This window comes from Panthera uncia, assembly GCF_023721935.1.
Source record: "Panthera uncia isolate 11264 chromosome C1 unlocalized genomic scaffold, Puncia_PCG_1.0 HiC_scaffold_3, whole genome shotgun sequence".
NCBI lineage: Eukaryota > Metazoa > Chordata > Mammalia > Carnivora > Felidae > Panthera > Panthera uncia.
The window spans coordinates 92537644-92558186 of NW_026057584.1; the positions used below are offsets into that span (position 1 = coordinate 92537644).

A 20543-nucleotide genomic window follows, 5' to 3' on the forward strand; every position below is an offset into this window, starting at 1 on the left:
ACCAGACAAAAACTACGCTTGTTCCAGGGCTGCCTTTCTTCTACCAAACAAGATCACTTTTAACAACCACAAAGTTTCATGAATCACCATATGAAAGCTGGTCATGCTGTTAGGTTCTGTTAACGAAGAACATTCATCAACACACACACACACACACACACACACACACACAAACTAACAAAAGTATAAATTCAAGACACTTTCAAATAAATTTGGTATTTTATTAATCACAAAGCATCCACATGAACCTGAAAAGTTGTAGTGCATTGTTTGTTCAGTCTAAAGTAAAATTTGGGACTTGAGACTATGTATACACTTCACAATAACTTCCCTGGGGGTCCACTGCCCAAAGGGTGGGAAGCAGCATGTGCCACCCTGTCAGGATCAAAGTCCAGTGGCCCATCCATCTGCACTCACTTGCTCCTGCACAGTAAATATCACTCAAAGAATTCAATTCTGGAATAGCAGTGTTTGAAATGAGCCACCAGTGAGTAATCGAGGGGCCAGAAATGTGATCTAAGGTCAAAAAGGAAGGAAAAGATGAATCTAAGAATAAATTCTTCCTATAGCTGTCAGCCACACTCTGAGAACCAAAGTTGGACACCCAAAAGTAGACCAGAACACTTGGCAAAGCAACTATTGCAATGAAGTAAAGGACTAGAAGCAAAAGGTTGCCTATTTTCCTCAAAAATGACAGTGGCACAATTCACAAATGAAGGCACAAATATAGAGCAAGTTATTTTCTTTTTTTTTTTTTTAAAAGAATGTTTATTCTTAATGTTTATTTATTGGGGGGGGGGGGGGGTAGGGCCGAGAGAGAGGGAGACACAGAATTTAAAGCAGGCTCCAGGCTCCAAGCCGTCAGCACAGAGCCTAACGCAGGGCACAAACACCACGAACTGTGAAATCATGACCTGAGCCAAAGTCAGACTTTTAACTGACTAAGCCACCCAGGCACTCCTAGAGAAAATTATTTTCAATGTCCTGCTAAAGTTTATGTTTGTAGCTAAGGATCCCTGAAATGATTTTAACTGTAGGTGCCTTGGGTAAGACATTCCAACTATGTGCCCCACCAGGAGGTGAATGCATACTGGCATTGTGGACTCCCTGTAAGGTTCCATCCCTTCTGCAAAGCTTTTCCCCAGGCACATTGGCTTGAAATGGCTCTTTCCTCTGAACTCCTCTGCCCCAACCCTGGGCATAGTGAGTCTGATTCTGCAGTTGCAAGGAGGGTGGGTGCCATCGGCTCCTTGTTTTCTGTAGAACTCATCTGTGACCATAAAAGTTACAGACATCTGTATGTGAACTGTTAAGTCTCGTCAGACAGCTGCATCCTTTCCTTCTGCCTCTTCTCCTATACTTCTTAGCACAGTAGCCACCTCTAACTGGTGTTTAACAAACTGCATATCAATTTGCTTTGATCTGACATAGTGTCCTACCCCAGAAAATCCACTCCAGATCATACCCAGGCAGAGAACTGAGAAGCATAAGGGGAGGACCTTGAAATCTACCCTTATTTTTTTTGTCTGCCAAGTTTGGCTGCCTCTGATGGTTATCTTTTGAAGAGGTGCAAATAGATGAAGTCACCCCAATGACATCAGTAACAGGATATCATTGGCTTCCCTGTGTTGCACAAAAGCCCACAAGCTAGACGTGGGTATTGGTAAGAAATCAACACCCAGACTTCGAAAAATAAAAGGAGAGCCTTCAGACTTTCTCTAAACAGCATCACCTCCCCTCCCAAATAGCTTCTTCCCCTGACCTCTTCATCATATCCTAACTGAAATTCCAGTCACCCTGACCTCCTCCTTCTTCCTCAACCCATGTCAGTGAGCACCAGATGCTAGTTCCAAGATCTCTTCTATTTATCAGCCTCCCACTACTCCCCAGCTAGCTCAGACCTTTACAATCCCCTGCCCGAGCTACCCACATAGGTTTCTGTCCGTTCCCTCCAGCTCAGCTTCCTCCTTCCAACCCTTTCTACACTATACGTAATATTAGTTATTCTAAAGCATAGCTTTGACCATATTATATTCCAACTCAGAATCTTCACAGATTTCCTGCTATTTTACAGAATGCAGTTGAGACCTAGCCTTGCCTATAAAACATCTCTGTTCTAGCTTCAACGTACCTTCCCAGACAGAACTCCAACTATATTCCAATCAAACTGGCTGATCCCTGTTGTTGGCTCCAACCTTTTATCTGTGCTTTCTTATTTCGCTCAGAATGTTCTCCTTCTGGCCCAATTCTCACCACGTCAAAATCCTACTCATTCTTCATATACATCTGCCTGTGTGAAAGATCTCCTCCTTTCCTGCTGCACCTTGTTTCTACTCTGCTTACAAGATCCATCCTGCTCTAGCTTGTATTATAGTTATCTATGTTCCTATAATCATCTCCCATGCTGCACTTGTGTCTTGAGACTAAGGATTATATGTTATTCATCTATTCCAGTGCCTGGCAGAGCTCTGCACATTGCAGGCATTCAAAATAGTTTACAGAAGGAAGGAAGGGGGTTGGGGTGGTTAGGGAGAGAAGAAGGGAATGAAAAGGTCTCAGAAGTAAAAGAGAAGGTGCTCAGAAGGGGGCAGGAAGAACTGGAAGAGAATCCACTAAAGGAGAAGTCAGGTCCTAAAGAGAAATGGAAAAAAATAAAATGCAATGGAACAGATCCTGGCTAGTGGAGAGATTGTGTGTTCCAGATTTGCAGGGGAGAAGAACGAAGAACATTTGCCTGCACCATGAGTGGACTTACATCAACCTTGATTTGATCCCAGTGGCAGATTCCAACATTTCCTTATCTCTCCACCTCTCACAGCAGGGCTGTGGTCTTCAGGTCAAACCCCAGTCCCTGTGATTTATGAATAGAAATTCACCTTTGTCTTACACTTCATCTAGATTTACTCAAAACATCTTATCTCTACAATAGTTAACTTTTAATTAATGTTACTCCTGTTTACAAAGCTGTCCTATAGATTAGTTTGCAATCCTGCAAGATAGTTAATAGAATTCCTTCATAGGTGTCTGGCACTTTAGAGTGTGCAAAGCTCCTCAACTTACCCGGTCACCTCATTTGGTATTCACTCACATTCACTTACTTGGCCTTAATGCCAAGTCACACTCAGGGAAGACCTTCTACTACAGTTTCCAGGACACAGCCTCCATGTCTTTGCACATATGGTTTTCTGGGTAGAATTCTTCTAGCTTTTCACAATCTTCATCTCTAGAAGCCAGGTCTCAGGGGTGGTGGGGGAGACCAGGGTAGCAACACCCAAAGGACTCTCCAGATTCCTCTCTGGGGAGGTGGAGATATCCATCACCCAAAAGGCACACCAGGCATTCCATGGCTGCCTCAGCTTCTGTGAAGTTCTAGAAGAAGACTCAGGCCTAGGGAGATTATGGGACCCACAACACTGCCTCTCGCCAGTGACAAAACAGACATTCATATATACACATCTGCCCCTGGCAACACAGAGAAGGGAGAGCTGCATAATAAAACCCACTTCCCTTGCACTCAGGAGAAAAGAGGAGAACTGTTTATACTTACAACAAAGTGGGACAGCAGTTGTGGGGGGAGAAACTCTGATTTTCTATTGGTTTATTTTTGCCGGTTTCTGATTCTTGTGGAGGCCTCACACGCCCCCATTTTCAGCTGTTTCTTCTGTAGCATTTATTCAAAACAGCTCATTCTATTCACAGGGGACACAAGGGGCCAGAGACTGCAGATGACAGGTCAGAAGACCCAAGCATTCTAAGTGGTTCTCTGTGACTCAAGGAGGGGGTAAAGCAATGATTTTCAAGGAAAAAAAAAAACCAGTGTACAGTTTGAAAAAAATACCTAATTCTGTATTTTTTTTCAGATTTGGATAACAAGTTTGTTTTCACAATACAAATGACAGAAAATAAGTAAAGTTCAACAAAACTCTCGGCTGGTGGAGAATGGGCAGAAGAAATATCTTGTGTATATTCATACCTTCGAGGAAGAGGCCAGAGATTTCTCATGGAACCTACAGAAATGAGGGCCAATTAAATGTTTATGTTTAGCATAAAAGGGCAGAGGAGGCCTTTGCTTACCAGGAACCAGGGAGTCTTCTCAGTTTCTAGGCCAGTCTGCTGACCCTCCACACACAAACTCTTAAATAGAAGCCTAAAAAGAAATTCATGGCAATGCTGGAGTGGGCCTTCTCCTTACTAGAACTGAGGCTGCAGGGCACAGAGCAAGACATATGACAGAGAACAGAGGTTGCTGGGACATCAAAGAATCCAGAAACACTAGAGAACTTGGGTTTGTGGCATGGTTGGTTATGAGGATGTGTGTGTATGTGTGCGCACGTGTGTGTGTGTGTGTGTGTGTGTGTGTGTGTGTGTGTGTGTAGCTGGCTGCATGGGTGCGTGTGTTGGTGTGGGTGTGAAAAAGAGAGAGAAGTTGGGGGAAGGGCTTTAGTTGAAGGGCAGAGGGTTGTTCTTTAATTATTTATTTTTAAGTGTTTATTTCTTTATTTTGAGAGAGAGAGAGAGAGCACGCAAAGAGAAAGGGAGAGAGAGAATCCCAAGTGGGCTCTGTTCTATCAGTGCAGAGCCCAACAGAGGGCTCGATCCCACAAATTGCAAGATCATGACCCAAGCCAAAACCAAGAGTCAGACACTCAATAGACTGAGCCACCCAGGCACCCCTGGGTGCCAAATGGCCAATTTATGATAAAAACCCGAGCACACACCATATGGAGTGGCATGAAAGACAGAAAAATCCCTCTCAAAAAAATAACCGGCCGCCAGGACCCTAACCCTGAAGTGAAAATTTACTTGGCAGAGAACAAATCCTATTCAGTCTTGAGAAGCTTAATTTAAGTCAATTTGGGGAGAAGCTTGAAGATGGAGCTGGATGCCCTCCCATCTACCACCAAAGATAAAGTTTTTAGCAATCTGGACTTGCAAATGGGGACCTGCTTGTGGAAAGGATTCATCCAAGTTGCTCCATGTGGTTCAAAATACTGCTGTGGAGGTCATTACCTTCTGCCCCCAAACACGCAATAAAATATCAGCACATGAGCCAGTTTCCAAGCCGTAAAGGGACAACAGGGGCAGACGTGAGCTATTGAATACTTACTCCCTCTGAGGGGCTGCCCCATCTTAGCTCTCAAAGGCGAGAAGGGCAATGGCAGGCAGCACTCAGCAAATTGGACCCAAGTAAACAAATGTATCCCAGAGGATAATCCCACAATTTGTTAATCACAGGAATAAAGGAGCAGAAAAACAAAGAAGAAAACCTGAAACACACCACCTTCGTATATTTAAATGACTCTGAAAATGGTTTCATTTCCTCTGTTTGAAAAGAAACTGCTCCAACACAAAGCCATCCCCGATTCCAGGAAATGCCGTATGTTTTTGATTGGAAAGAGTTGGAGGGCAACTGGATAATAAAGCAATGTTTTCTCCAGGTACTCCTCAGCACCTGCTAAAAAGAATCCCATTTAGGAATGAATCTTCAGACAATTTTTTAGGGATTCATTTTAACCTGGTTTCCCCTAATGTAATGCCAAGCAAAGATGGGGTTAATTTCACTCTTTATTAGCCTGCTTCCAAAGCTGCTGCCTCCTCACATTTTCTTTCCAGGAAAGTACATCCAAAAGTCTCAGGAGGCCTTAAAAAGTCTAGCACTAAATCTTTTGAGTCATTTAATCCCCAAATCTTCCTTGTTTGGAGATAATTTCCTTTATGAAAAGAAACTCTAACCTGGTCCAATTCCCCTCTCAAATTTGCTAATGGAACAAAGAGGGCTCTCATTGGGCTCATCCTTGTGGCTGCAGAAACACATGTCTCTAAAAGGGCAGGTTTTGCTTTAGCCTGGGGATGGTTTTTCCTGCAGCTGTCTTTGGCTTCCTCTCATGGCATCTCATCCAGCCAAGCTCTAGTTAAATTAGACCCAAAGGATAGAAAATAGGGGAGGCAGGTGCCTGGAGAAAAGGGGTGTGTAGTGCTCAGGTTCACTCAGCCATGGATAAGCTCCCTTTCTGAGGAATGGGCTGCTCATCCCTGGGAGTGTTAAGAGGTGGGAGCATCCCATATGGTTGCAGAAGGAGCTCCTTGGAATGGAGACCAAATGGGTTCAAAGGTCCCTTCCAACCTTGAATCTGAGTCCTCATAACTACAGAAGAGAGCTTTCAAGGCATGTATGAGAAACTTAATTACTTCTCTTTCCTTCCCCCATCACATATGTCTTCTGCCCCACAATTAGATGTAAGAATATTTCACACTTTATTTAAAGCTCCATTTCCCTTTACCTCACTTCTGTGGGTAATGGGGGAGAAATCCATTTGCCTGGTTAATCAGAGCCCTCCGCTGCAAGGAAGACTTTTTAGCAGTTGAGATATGAGCCTATATTAATAACAGGCAATGTTTATTGAGCACTACAATAAGTCTCACACTGTGCTACAGAGTTTACATACATTATCATATTTAATCCAATCAACAATCCCAAAAGTGAGATGTTATTATTACCTTGATATTACAGCTAAGAAACATAGTAGAGATATACTGCCCAGCTACCAAGGTGATGTCCCTGAATGTGGAGCTGGAAGACGGCTCTCAAGAGCACTCAAGCACCTATATGAGCCAGCTCCAAAGTCCCATGATCTGAACCACTAAAGCTATTCTATTCAGCAAGCTATCCTTCTCTCTACTATCAGTCCTCCTGTTTAAAGAGAAGAGAAAGGAATGTTCCTCTTGAAAGATGTTGTCTTACAAAGCTAAAAGAAATAACAGCCGGCTGCTCTTGCATTGAGGTAACTGAGAAGGCTGAGAGCCTGAGGCTGGGGAAAAGGTTGAGAGAATATAATAGAGCCATAATGGGGCTGAGTTAGTTGTCTTCAGGGTCCCAAATATTAACCTGAGTGCAGTTGGGAGCCAAGGGACCAACGCAGGAAATCCAAAGTGATACATTTCAATCTCTGAGTGATGGACAAATTATGGTACAGTACCATCCTAAAAGAATTCTGCAGCCAGTCTGTTTCCATTGTTGCCTTTTATGTATCTCTTCCATCCAAGTCCCCCACACCCTCAATCTTTCTTTTGATTCCTAGTATCAACACCTTAGGCCAGTGTAAACGGCAATCTCATAGAGTTTTTATTTGTTTGTTTTTAATCAAGATGTATGTATGTATGTATGTATGTATGTATTTATTTATTTGTTTAATGTTTGTTTATTTTTGAGAGAGAAGGAGACAGAGAGAAAGAAACAAGTTGGGGAGGGGCAGAGAGAGAGAGGGAGACAGAGGATCTGGAGCAGGCTTTGCACTGACAGCAGAGAGCGCATTGCAGGACTCCAAACTCTTGAACTGCGAGATCATGACCTGAGCCGAAATCAGACACTTAACCGACTGAGCCACCCAGGAGCCCCTTGAATCAACATCTTAAAGTCAAGAGACTTCACATGAAAATGGGAAGATACGGCCCAAATTCCTATATAGGGCAATCAAGGGTGGTGGCTACCCCTTTTGGACAGGGCATGCCTCTCCAATTCTCCACAGTCCCCACCACACCCTATGGCCTCATTTTATTTACAGTATCTGCAGGTTTTTTGGGTTTGTCACTTGTGCCTTATGCCTACAAGTAGCTCCAAAGGCTAATCGTGGCTCTGGATTTAGAAAGTTGCTCTTGCACAAGCATTGCATGGATCCCCTACACACACACACACACACACACACACACACACACACACACACACAATTCCCACTCTGTTATTCTGCTAATATAAAACTCTTGGTAGAATGATCTCAGCAAGATCGCAAAGCCCATTTGTATGCGTGATCAAATCACTGCATTTCTGGCCATACCCTGACTCTGCCATGGGATGCACAGCTCTCTTTAGAGAGCAGACTGTCCACAGGGCTCTTTAGGCACTTCCTCTTGCCATAGAGCTGCCTGAGGTCACCGCCAGTAAATTACTAGTTTAAGGAAAACAATGACAAGCCTTTTCCATGGAGAACAGAGTTTGCTCACTCAATTATTTCCTAAAGTCGTGCCCTCTTTCCCAGCTTGACACCATAATTTTCGAGGCAACAGCACTGAGTCTGTTGTTCTGCAGATCCACAAAGCCACACTGAACCTGCCACATGAGCACAGCAGACTTTGAGAGCGATGCATTCTCTGGCAGTGGAGTTAGTTAAGCAATGATCATTGCATTGTTAATTAAGTGGCTGCTTTGTTAAAATGACTTACCAGGGTGACGCTAAATTGTATTTGTTTACCAGTCGAGCTTTTCTCTTTGTACAGGAAATTTTGTTGACTCGTCTTGACTGCTACAAAGCTTCGATGGAAATGACTAATAATCTCATTTTAGTGAAATCAGACCTTTTAGAAATTCAAGATATGGCTTAGACTTAAGATAAAAATGGTATCCAGAAAATCAGTAATAATTTTCCTAAATTTGGTTTATTTCCCAAAATCATTTCTCACTTGTAGGTGTAGAGACATAAGGCTTTGAGAAAGGAGGAGGGGACTGGGTGCAGTGGGGTGGGGGACCATTTCTTCCACCTAACACCAGCTTGGAAATAGTTGACATTTGATAGCATTGTCTCTGAGATTTGTAATCCTCTGGTAGAATTATATGCCCCTTGGGAAATAGCTTCCTTTTTTTTTTTTTTTATCAGTTTGGGAAACATTAACTTTGTCCCTTTGAGTATTCCCTACTGCCATCAATGAAGTTTGTGTTTTTTCTCTTTCAGAAGCTAAAGTGGCAATTTTTCTTTTAACAGACAAGGGATGAGCCAGTGAGGGGACGGGATGAGGGTGTGTGTGTGGAGGGGGGGTACCTGGTGCATTCAGAAGACCTTTAACGCTGTTGCCTCCTACCACCCACCGTCAGGAGGAGGTCTGTTCCTAAGTTTTCTGTCTGACTGGCTTTGAACCTATCTGGGGACAGAGTACAGCCTTCTGTCATACACACACATGCAAACACACTCACACACAAATCAACCAGCTGCAGAACGAGCAACAGGAGGTGGCAGAACGCTTGCCACTGTGACACTGGATTTGTAAGCATCCCCTCCAAACCATGGCCAAAGCTAGTTATTCCCTGGGCTAAAGCCAAATTGAGAACTTGGGGATCCTGCCAAAGCCCAGACAGACCCTAAGCCTAGCTCTGTTGCCAGAGCCACATAGGAAAGTCATTAATTCATTAAATACAGCTTCAGTAAATGATTAGGGAGCCCATTATCTGTTCATCAGTGGGCTAGCTGCATAGAGGATATCTGAGCATTCACTTTAAGGAACCCAGAATATTTAAGGAAGAAGAGAAAAGACAAACACTCATTTAAAAATTGAATAACATCACAAGAGATGCCACTCAAAGCAGTACCTAAGTAGATACCAAATGACCTTTCAGAGGAGGGAGCTTTCAGAGGGTGAATAGCAGCCATCAGAGAAAGAAGACATTGTGATGTACTGAAGAGAGCCTGGGCTTTGGAGCCAGGCAGACTGAGTGCAGATCCTCACTGTGTGATCTCCGCCAAGTTCCTTGCCCTGTCTGGAAGTCAGTTTCGTTACTGGCAGAATAGAGGTGGCACATTCCTTGCAGAGTGGTCAAGGGGATTGATTATATGAGGTCAGGTGCACATCACAAGCACTCAACAAATGTTTGAGTTTTTTGTTCTGTTTTCTTTTTTTTTTTTTTTTTTTTTTTTTTTTAACGTTCATTCACTTTTTGAGACACAGTGTGAGCAGGGCAGGGGCAGAGAGAGAGGGAGACACAGAATCTGAAGCAGGCTCCAGGCTCTGAGCTGTCAGCACAGAGCCCAATGTGGGGCTTGAACTCACAAACCATGAGAGCATGACCTGCCGGTCGGCCACTTAACCAACTGAGCCACCCAGGTGCCCTTGTTCTGTTTTCTTTTTAAGAACATCGTAAAGTAGTTGAAAAAGTAGTTTAGGTAGGTTTGGCTCAGGGGAAAATAAGAAGAGACTATTCCTTAGAGGAAATGAGGACTATTAAGGAAAAAGTCATCCTATCTAGTGAACACTTTAAGAAGTGGAAAGGTATGAGAAGGGAGGCATTCTGTTTATTTTTTTCACGTTGACTTTTTTTCTGAATATGAAAATGTTTCAGGCTGATTACAGAAAATTTGGAAAACACAGAAAAATGCGAGGAAGAAAGTAAAAAATCAAATATAATTCCTCACCCAGGGAAAACTCCTATAAATATTTTGGTTTTCCTTCTGATCTTTTTCTAGTACACATTTTAACATAACTGAGACTACACTATATAGATAATTTTGAGTCCTACTTTTTGCACCTAATGTTTTATAAGCATTTTCCTATGTCACTAAAGATTCCTCTTCACAAACATCACTGGCAGTGGCCATATGGAATTCCACATATGGATAATTTCTCAACTGCTCCACTAACGGCGGACATTTAGGGCTGTTCAGACATTTTCCTGTTAGAAATAATGCTTCCATGAATCCCCTTGTGGCAAAATTCTATTTCCTCAGGATAAGATTCTATGGGTGGAATTAGTATTCTAAGGTTCCTGCTGACTGCAGACAAAGTGCTCTCCAGAAAGGATGTCCAATCCACATTCCCACCAGCCACTCGGGAGACACACCTGGTCTTATCCTAATATCCTAATATCCAAAGATTATCTTTGGAAAGAAAAAAATTTGCCTAATTTGACAGTCAGTGAATAGCATTTCATTGTTTTCTTAATTAACTGCTTCCTTTTGGCAGATATACCTAAAAGGATCTAAAGGAGTCCACAGATAAAGGAAGAGCTTTCTTTTGTCTGCAATCAACAAAAATTTATTGTGCAAATCGTTTTACTCTGGACTTATCCTCTGTCCCCTTTTTGGGTGGGTTTGGAAGATTCCACCTCTCAGGTTTCAGCCATTATGAAGAGAAGAGTTTTGAGGTACAATGCAGCTGACATTCTGGGTCAAAATGTACTGAGCCGCTCACTACTGAGCTTCGTGAAAAGCAAGTCATGGAACCTGTCTGAAATTCTGGTCCTTCAAAATGGCATCCTATGGTACATAGGATAGGATCCCAAGTTTTAGTCAATGACAAAATAAAAGTGCTTTTAAATGTTTCTTTTAATTCTACATAATGTAATACTATGATTAATTTTATCTAGTCATTATTGTGTTTTAAATTGGAAGTTTCTGAGAGTCCCACTTCCTGACCCCAACATCAGTTTTCAGTAGATGAGGACCTTCAACAACGAACATTAGGGAAAGGGTGCAGACAAAAGAGGAAAATTATGCTCTGTAGAGAAAGGGTTCCCAGACACCAGACTATCTCTGGAACACCTCCAGACTGAAATGTTTTATCTGAAGTAAAGGGGGTTGGTGTTTAGGGTCCAGTCTGGGCAAGTCCTCTTTTTAGGACCTTCCTCCGGTGCTCGGTGCCGGCTAATGCTCACATCTCCGTCCCCCGCTGTCACTGGTGCTGTCACCCTGCCAGCAGTCGCACTAGTTGTCGGCCCCGCCCCTCAATCGTTCCCCTGCCCCACCCAGGCTCCGCGCCGGCGGGAAGCAGCTCGAGGATGGAAAACAGTGTCTCGGCGCCCACTGCAAACTCTAGCCAGTCGTGGACTCTTTTAAACGCCCCGCCCCACCCCCACTCCACCCGCCCAGTTCTTCAACCTAATTTTTTATCCCTGAGGACGCTTGTCCTCCACACTGAGTTGTGGAAGACGCTGGACGTGGTGTCAGAAGACACAATAATGACTAGATAAAATTAATCATAACATTACATTATGTAGAATTAAAAGAAACTTGGGTGCCCCAGTAGCCACTGCGGCTGGAAAGCGAGCAGTTATCATGAACGGGTTCTATGCAAGACCAGTTTCAACCTGCGTTTTCTTAAATATACAAACTCGTAAACTTAGAGCGCAACCCCTCTCCGAGCGGGCAGAAGATCTCAGTGCAAGCCCGGCTCTGAATCCGGAGCCAACCCTGGCATTTCATTTCTGCCAGTCCGCTGTCTGTTTCCTCCGCGTGGGGGCCTTATCCTCTGGTTCACTGCTGTATTCCCAGTGTCGGGAAAAGTGCGTCGCACGCATTGGCCCTCATAAATAATCTGTTGACTAAATACATCGATGTAATGGTAACACCCGCAGGGTATTGAGAAAATGAATGAGTGATTCCGTGCAAGTTTATCTTGTGATCTGTTACACACACACTTACATATTTTTTTTAATTACTACTCACGAATTAGTTGCCCGGAAATACACATCTACTTCTCCATCACAGTCTTCCTCCTTAATTATGTCAAAGAATCCTACCCTCTTCTGAAAGTGTTTCCTGATTATGTGTACCTGATGCTAGTACTATTACTGTGCGTGTGCATGTATGGTTATGCTCTGTATAGTGGTGCTCTGAAGAATCTTTGCTTATTTTCCGAATGTGTTGCATCTGCTGAATGCGCAGGGAATGGAGTCAGATGCTGGACCCACTTCCAGCATTGCCGCCTACTGATTGGGTTATTCTGGAATGTCACTTCCCTCCTCTGGGCCTCAGTGTCTCCATTTGTAGCATTCCCGGGTCTGGAATCCCATCCACGTGAGCAAGGATGGATGCCCCACACAAGGACTCACAGGTCGCCCGTGCGCATCCTGCTTTCCCGGGTTGGGGAACGCCTCCGGGATGCTCTCCACAGCTCAAGACTCACAAGGTGACCTCCAGCTAACAGCAGCCCCTCGGGGTCTACCCAGGTTTACCCTAATTAACTTCACTGGAACTGCCCGAGTGCCAGCACCCCTCCCTCAAGCCCTCCTCTCGTACGTCTCTCCCCCACCCCGCCTTTCTCCTCCCTGCCCCGCCCGCCCACCCGCGTGGCGCATGCGCTGCCAGCCGAGCGTGTTTTTATAAAAGTCCAGCTTCGCGTAGAAACTTCAGTCTGTTGGCTGCGGCAGCAAGTAGCAAAGTGACCCAGACGACTTGGGTGCCCCGGTAACCACTGTGGCTGGAGAGCGAGTAGTTACCATGGACGGGTTTCGTGTAAGTCCAGTTTCAACCTGCTTTTTCTTAAATGTACAAACTCGTAAACTTAGAGCGCAACCTCTTTCCGAGAGGGCAGAAGCGACCAGAATGTGGGTACCCCAGAGGTGCATGGAAGGGAGGTTTCGTGAGCATGGTTCCACTGGAGGGGCAGGGGGGTGGGTTAGGATTGGAATCTTTTTCTCTGTAAGTAGAGGAGAAAATATTGGAACGACGGTTTGGTGGCTGCGTGTGTCTCCCCCTTGAGTCCTGCGGTGCGCGTTAGGCTTACATGCTGTTTGCAAACATAAGAACATTCTGTGCAAAAGTGCAGAGAAGGCGTGCGCACTGCTCCCGGACTCAGACCAAGGGTCTCCCGCAGGAGCGCGGGAGTTTATTTGCAGTGAATTACATGATCTGAATTTAGAGGTGGAAGGCGGTGCGCCCGGGCCGCGTTCCCAGAGAGAGACCGTGCCCCTGTTTAATTTAAGGCAGAGGCTCCTGGTGACCAGTCTTACGGTTGGGCGCGTGTTCGCTGAACTCTGCATAGTCGGCGGAGCTGTGTCAGTACCCCCGCACAGTGAGCAGAGAGCGGGAAAGGCGAGCGCACCCAAGATGTTGCTCGCCAGAGAGGTCTGAGAATTGGCCGCAGCAGGGACCTGAAACAGCCCCCGCGCCTAGGGATTGAGGGGGAGATCTCGCGGGCAATGGAAGCTCCGCGAGTGAACCCCAGGGTTTCGGTAATTTGAGATCGTACAGAGAGGAAGCAGTATTAAACAGTCACTGCGGAGCAGCACCCCCGAGGTGTGCGCGGCGGGGACTAAGGGTGGAGTTAAGGGCTTGGGGAGGGCACCTGGGCTGCCGGTCGTTGCGGCGTAGACGGGCAGGTGCAAGTGGGGAGACCGTTTGGCTCTCACCGATCCCAATTGCTCTGTTTAACCGTTGGTGGTTTCCTGGAGACTTTTGAAAACCCCTTACCAGGAAGGCTTTTCGTTTCCCCCCAGCGGCGCGCAATTCAAAGGCGCTTACGGAGGAGCCGCCCATTTTCTCCCCAGCACCCTGTGGGACTGAACTTGGCGTGCTGCCGGACGGAACCCGGGGAGCTGTAGCTGCTGGCAGTGGGCGTGGGCGTGGTGGGCAGCCGCGGAGGTCCGGAGTTGGACCACCCGGCCCTCAGTGCGCCCTCCGCCTAGAGGCTTCCAGCTGCAGACCTCCGACCCCATTTACTGGGTCAGTGGCGGGGTGGGAAGCGACCGGGCAGTGAGGAAATGAAACTTGGGGCGAGGACCATGAGTGCAGACCCCGTGACCTTCCACTCCCAGGAAAATGCTGCACTCCCTAGCTTCCCAAACGCGTCAAGAGATAAACATAGGTAGGGCAGAAAGACCCAGGCCCCTGGGGAATGCCAGCTGCAGGGGTGTGTGGGGGGTATCTTTTACTAAAACCCCTGTTCAGTACCCCAAGCTCCAAAGGCCCTGCGCTTCAGGCCAGTTTCTCCTTCCCCACTACATGTTGCCTGAAGTACAGAATGGCAGAATGGTTTTGTGTTTAGATGAGCGTGGGGAAGGCAATGTTTTGTGCCTCAGGGGAAAGTCTTTGGGATTCCGCGCCCCCCAGCCGCCCCCCCCAGTGCTCCTTCCTCCTATATCTTCCCTGTCCTGGCGAATCTTCATACCAAAAGTTAATCCCAGCTCCTCAGAACTGGAGATTTGGCCCCCACTCCCCCCGTCTGTCCACACACCCCCACCCCCTCCGTCTAGGAGTGGCCTCTTTGTGTTTTGTTTTGGTTTTTTCCCTCCCAAGGTTTTTTTCTTCCCCCTAGTGGGCGGGGTAGAAGAGTTAGAAAAGATGTGACTTTGAAACCCTCTGAATCTCAGCGCCCTTTTGTTCTAAACAAAGAATTTTGTAACTGGTTCTACTAAAGAGTGATATAATGAAGGGACTTGGGGGAACATGGGGAAGAGGGCTGGAGCAGTCTGTAATAATTCTCTTGTGCCCTTCCCTCACTACTTCAGTGGGAGGAGAATGTCCTGAAGAAGCCTGGGCTGAGTTGGGTTTTGTTAATTGCTTTTTAAAAATTCCAGAGACATGTTTTTGAACTTGGAGAATGCCAACTGTACTTGAAAGTTAATATCCATTCCCTTGCTTCTTTTGCAGATATACCCTTCAGATAACTACACCGAAGATGACTTGGGCTCAGGCGACTATGACTCCATGAAGGAACCCTGCTTCCGGGAGGAAAATGCACATTTCAACCGTATCTTTCTGCCCACTGTCTACTCCATCATCTTCTTGACTGGCATAGTGGGCAATGGATTGGTCATCCTGGTCATGGGTTACCAGAAGAAACTGAGAAGCATGACAGACAAGTACAGATTGCACCTATCTGTGGCAGACCTCCTCTTTGTCCTCACACTTCCCTTCTGGGCAGTTGATGCTGTGGCAAACTGGTATTTTGGAAAGTTTCTGTGCAAGGCAGTCCATGTCATCTACACAGTCAACCTCTACAGCAGTGTCCTCATCCTAGCCTTCATCAGTCTGGACCGGTACTTGGCTATTGTCCATGCCACCAACAGTCAGAGGCCAAGGAAGCTGTTGGCTGAAAAGGTGGTCTATGTTGGTGTCTGGATACCTGCCCTCCTGTTGACTATTCCTGATTTCATCTTTGCTAATGTCAGAGAGGCAGATGGGAGATATATCTGTGACCGCTTCTATCCCAATGACTCGTGGTTGGTGGTATTCCAGTTTCAGCACATCATGGTTGGCCTTATCCTGCCAGGTATTGTCATCCTGTCCTGCTATTGCATTATCATCTCCAAGCTCTCCCACTCCAAGGGCTACCAGAAGCGTAAGGCCCTCAAGACCACAGTTATCCTCATTCTGGCTTTCTTTGCCTGCTGGCTGCCCTACTACATAGGGATCAGCATCGATTCCTTCATCCTCCTGGAAATCATCAAGCAAGGATGTGAGTTTGAGAGCACTGTGCACAAGTGGATTTCCATCACCGAGGCCCTAGCCTTTTTCCACTGTTGCCTGAACCCCATCCTCTATGCCTTCCTTGGAGCCAAATTTAAAACCTCTGCCCAGCATGCACTCACCTCTGTGAGCAGAGGGTCTAGCCTCAAGATCCTTTCCAAAGGGAAGCGGGGAGGACATTCTTCTGTTTCAACTGAGTCCGAGTCTTCCAGTTTTCACTCCAGCTAACACTGATCTAAAAGACTTGTATACATTAAAGAACTTTCTTTTTTTAAGTTACACATTTTTTCAGATATAAAAGACTGACTGATACTGTACAGTTTTTATTGACTGTTGGATTTTTTTCCTTGTGTTTCTTTAGTTTTTATGAGGTTTAATTGACTTATTTATATAAATATTTTTTTGTTTCATGTTGATGAGTGTCTAGGCAGGACCTGTGGCCAAGTTCTTAGTTGCTGTATGTCTGGTTGTAAGACTGTAGAAAAGAGAACTAAACATTCCAGAGTGTGTAGTGAATCACTTAAGCTAGAAATGATCCTCAGCTGTTTGTACATAAATAATCTCTCCATTCCAATGGAACATTTTCTTTTTCCTGTTCTTAAATTGTTTGGTTACACTATGTGATTTTGCTGTAGAAGGTGGCACTTAATAACCAAAGCCTGAAGTGATATAGAAATGCTGGGTTTTTTAGTTTTCAGAAGTGGATTGATTTCAGCACCTACAATGTACAGTCTTTGTATCAAGTTGTTAATAAAAAGTTCATGATAAACTTACTCACTGTTATGTTCTGATTTCTGTTGACATTCCTTTGGCTGACAGAAGGCAAAAATAATACATTTATGGCATGTCAGGTCCTATCCTAGTTGTAATATTTTATTTAACCCTTATCACAAATCTCTGATAGGAACTCTGGCTCAATTAATAATAATAATAATAACATTACTATTAATAGAACTATAGTTCTTTTTTTTTTTAAGTTTAAAGTTTATTTATTTACTTTGAGAGAGAGTGCAGGCAGGGGAGGGGCAGAGAGAAAGGGAGACAGAGAACCTTCAGGCTCTAGGCTGTCAGCAAAGAGCCCAAAGCAGGACTCAAACTCATGGACCTGTGAGATCATCTGAGCCAAAACCAAGAGTCGAATGCTCTACCGAGTGAGCCACCCAAGTGCCCCAATAGAACTACATCTTGTAGAGCAGGGAACTGAGGCACAGAAGTCCTAAGTGACTTGGTTAAAGGCATGTGACAAGTAGCACAGCTAGTATTCCAAACCAGGGAATCTGTCTTCGAAATCTTAAGATTTAACCACTTTCAACTCCTAGACATTTAGAAACATTCAGCCAGTTCCTGTTCCTATGAAAAATAATCTTTCTGAAGGATAAACGTGTGCAAAGGAAAAAAAGTATGCGTTACCATGTTTTAGATTTTACAACTGACCCCTTGTATAATCTAGGTCTGTGCTGTGCCAAGGATTGCAAGCTTTTCTCCTCTGATCATCTCAACCTAGATACCATCACTCCTTTTTCACACAAAGGAACTGAGATTGCGAGACTTTCCACAACTTGCACTTTCAAGGGGACAAACCAGGGGTTGATTCCATTCATCATTCCAGCACTTGTTCTTCACTGCACCCACTATTGTCCCCCAGAACACCTGGTCGTAAGTCAACTGAACTACTGTTGAAAATAAAGCCAAAAGTGAATGTTTTCTTCATAAAATTAACCATGCCCAAAATACCCCTCTTGCAATATCTTCTATGCAAATCTCCACACTTAATCTATTGTAACACCTAGCACCTGAAGGGATTAGCCAAGCAGATAAAAGTTAAATTCGTGCTTTCAGAGCTCAGAAAAAAAGGTACACTGAAGCAAGCTCCTGATTGCCCACATTTTGCACAAGAGTTTGGAGTCTTATGTAACAACACCCATAGCTATTGACAATACCATTGTGCAAGCCCCAGGCTCTTGAGTAAATTTCAGCTCCAGTCTCTGCTTAAAGATAATTTCTAAACTATATAGCAGCCATACCTATCTCATTTTGGATCACAAACAGGGCAATCCAGGCATGCACTCAAAGATAATATCCAGGATATAATTAAGGCAATATTTGGTCTACTTTTCGTAATTGTTTCTGGCACAGAAAATCTATTTTGGAGGAAAAATTGCAATGTATTATCTTTCTGAGGCAAATCACATTTGTTGAAGGCAAATTATAGATCCTTTGAAGGGAAATAACTTAATTACTTAAAATAGAATCCAATTTGGCTGTACATTTCTGCTGCAGTATATGGATCTGGAATAATTCAGAGTGGTATTCTTATTCCACTTGAGAACACAATTAGATTTTATATAGGAAATTATCTTGAGGTTTCTTGGTTTTCCCTGGGAAGCCTAATTGGATCACCCTTCATTTAAGCATAGTTTTACATGTACTCTTTCAAAGGCTTACTCTTAAAACCATGACCATTGTAAAAGACTTCACTTGAACTTTCTCTATAAATATTTATTCTTGAGACAATAGAAGAAATCCTTGGAAGGAATTCGTTTTCTTTCTCATCTTGGCTTGAAACCTAGTCACCCCAGATTCCTCTCCTTTACCCTGGAGTCACAACAAAAGGAACCGAGCTGAAACAAAATTCCCAGTGTCACCAGTCTTAATGGATATTTCATTCTCCCTTAGAACAAAGGTGGGATAACTCTTTTTAAAAAAGAAAAAAAAGCTTTGGCTCTCACCCAACCCTGAAAGCCCCACCTCCCCATCATTCTCTGTCCCCACCCTGCCACGTTCTGAGCTGCTCCAAAGCGTTCCCTGTGTCGTGGTTTGTTCGACAATGCTGGGAAACCCAGTCTGCTAGTCAGCCCTCACATGAAGTAGCTGATTGTTCCCTCTCCTCATCCTTTATGAATGGGGCCCTTGAAGGTCAGTAATGTAGATCCAGTTGTATAATGGAAGCTAAAATATTTAAATTGTATGCATGCTGCCACTAATGGCATAAATATGACATCTGAGCTATTAATAACAGTAAGCCTTTAACTGGGGAGGAAAGAAGATGTTTTTATCTTGCAAAGCCTTTGTTTTCCCAAAATGCCACTCGGCAATTCACCTCCCCCTACTGTGGGCTTCTCAGCCTCCTTTTGTGGTTATGCCTATGTTAAAATAATAATTCTGGAGTACTCTTTTAGGAGGATAACCTACAGGTTTTATTTTAACAATTTAACAAGTTTGACTTTCTCCAAGCTTATTGTCAGATAGTAAAGGCTCCACAACGAGAAGTGAGTTGTCATTATTTCCATGTAATACTTACTTAGGAGGGGCGAGGACCACTGAAAGGAAAAATTCACATTACTTTAGAAAATAATCTAGGCATCCCCTAACCCTTAAAAACGTGTCATTGCAGCCTGGCATTGTAGGGCCTTATACCCAGCCCACTTTGAGGAGGTCTCTACTTGGCTGTCAATGTAGTTTAGCCAGTCAGTGCTGGAGATCCAAAAGTTAGCCAGAGAAATGACCTTTCTATGAGCACAGACTACGAGAAATGTTGAAATGAATCCTTTCAAAGCAGTAGCTCTCACCTGGGGGGGGGGGGGGGGCCCCCCCCCCCCCAGGAAATATTTGGTAAACTCTGGAAACATTTTGAGTTATTATACTGGGATGGGTGGGCAGGTGGGTAGGTAAATTGCTACTGGCATCTAGTGGGTAAGGGCCAGGGATGCTGCAAAACATTCTACAGTTTTTCAGCCCAAAGTGTCCAATAGTGCTCAAGACTGAGAATGCTTTTTCAAGATGAGGGCCATGGGATGATAATAATTATGAAAAAAAGGATATATCCAAGCATTGCAATCCCATGAAATTATCAATGGGCAGAGTTCCAGAGCCTCCCTTCAGCCCTTCTACTGGGTCTCACTTCAGTGCGTTCTCATTCCCCCTTACTCCACACACACCATTCTCTTCCACCTTTACTTCTGTTGGTCTTCTTCTCTCATGCTATGCTAGGAAGTTATCCCACAAAGGGCAATAAATGGTAGAGGGTGACTGCTGCAGATTCTCCAGCTTGCACCCAATATCTGTCTCCCCAAAGACCACAGTGTTTACTCACTTAATCCTCACCACAGCCTGTGACTCCATTTGGAACACTTCCCACTTTTCTCCTTTTACTTAGAAAATAAACAAGGAGTGATGAGGTACCAGGCCATTGTTTCATTGTCTGCAAATGACTTGGATTAATTTAAATCAATCCTATTAAGTCCAACAATTAAAATCTGAAACCTTCCGAAAATCCTTCTTTCAACTGAAAATGCAAACTGTTTGCAGCTTGAGTGGAGGGTTCCACAGTGTTAAGAAGCCACAGAAGGGGGGAAGAATTTTTCAAAATCAAACAAATAGAGGTGCTCAACCAAACCATAGCCAGGTGCTGGATGTTTATCTGGTAGAGCCAGTGCATGATTAAATTGATTTACATATTACAGTTCAATTAACTAGAACCCACCTCATCAACACTCTTAATTAAAGGGAATTACTTCCTCCTATTTGACTCTGTCAGAAGGAAAGTAATGTTTATTGAGAGCTAACTGAATTCCAGGCACCCTCATCCATGTGCTC

General features: G+C 44.4%; 1 protein-coding gene across 1 annotated transcript; it reads left to right on the forward strand.

Annotated features, from left to right (window-relative positions):
• The first annotated feature begins 12866 nt into the window (after positions 1–12866).
• On the forward strand, positions 12867–16720 carry CXCR4 (C-X-C motif chemokine receptor 4). The gene is made up of 2 exons (XM_049615692.1): positions 12867–12992; positions 15129–16720. The coding sequence occupies exons 1-2, from the start codon at positions 12978–12980 to the stop codon at positions 16173–16175; spliced, it is 1062 nt and encodes a 353-aa protein (XP_049471649.1). The 5' UTR covers positions 12867–12977; the 3' UTR covers positions 16176–16720.
• The last annotated feature ends 3823 nt before the right edge of the window (positions 16721–20543 follow it).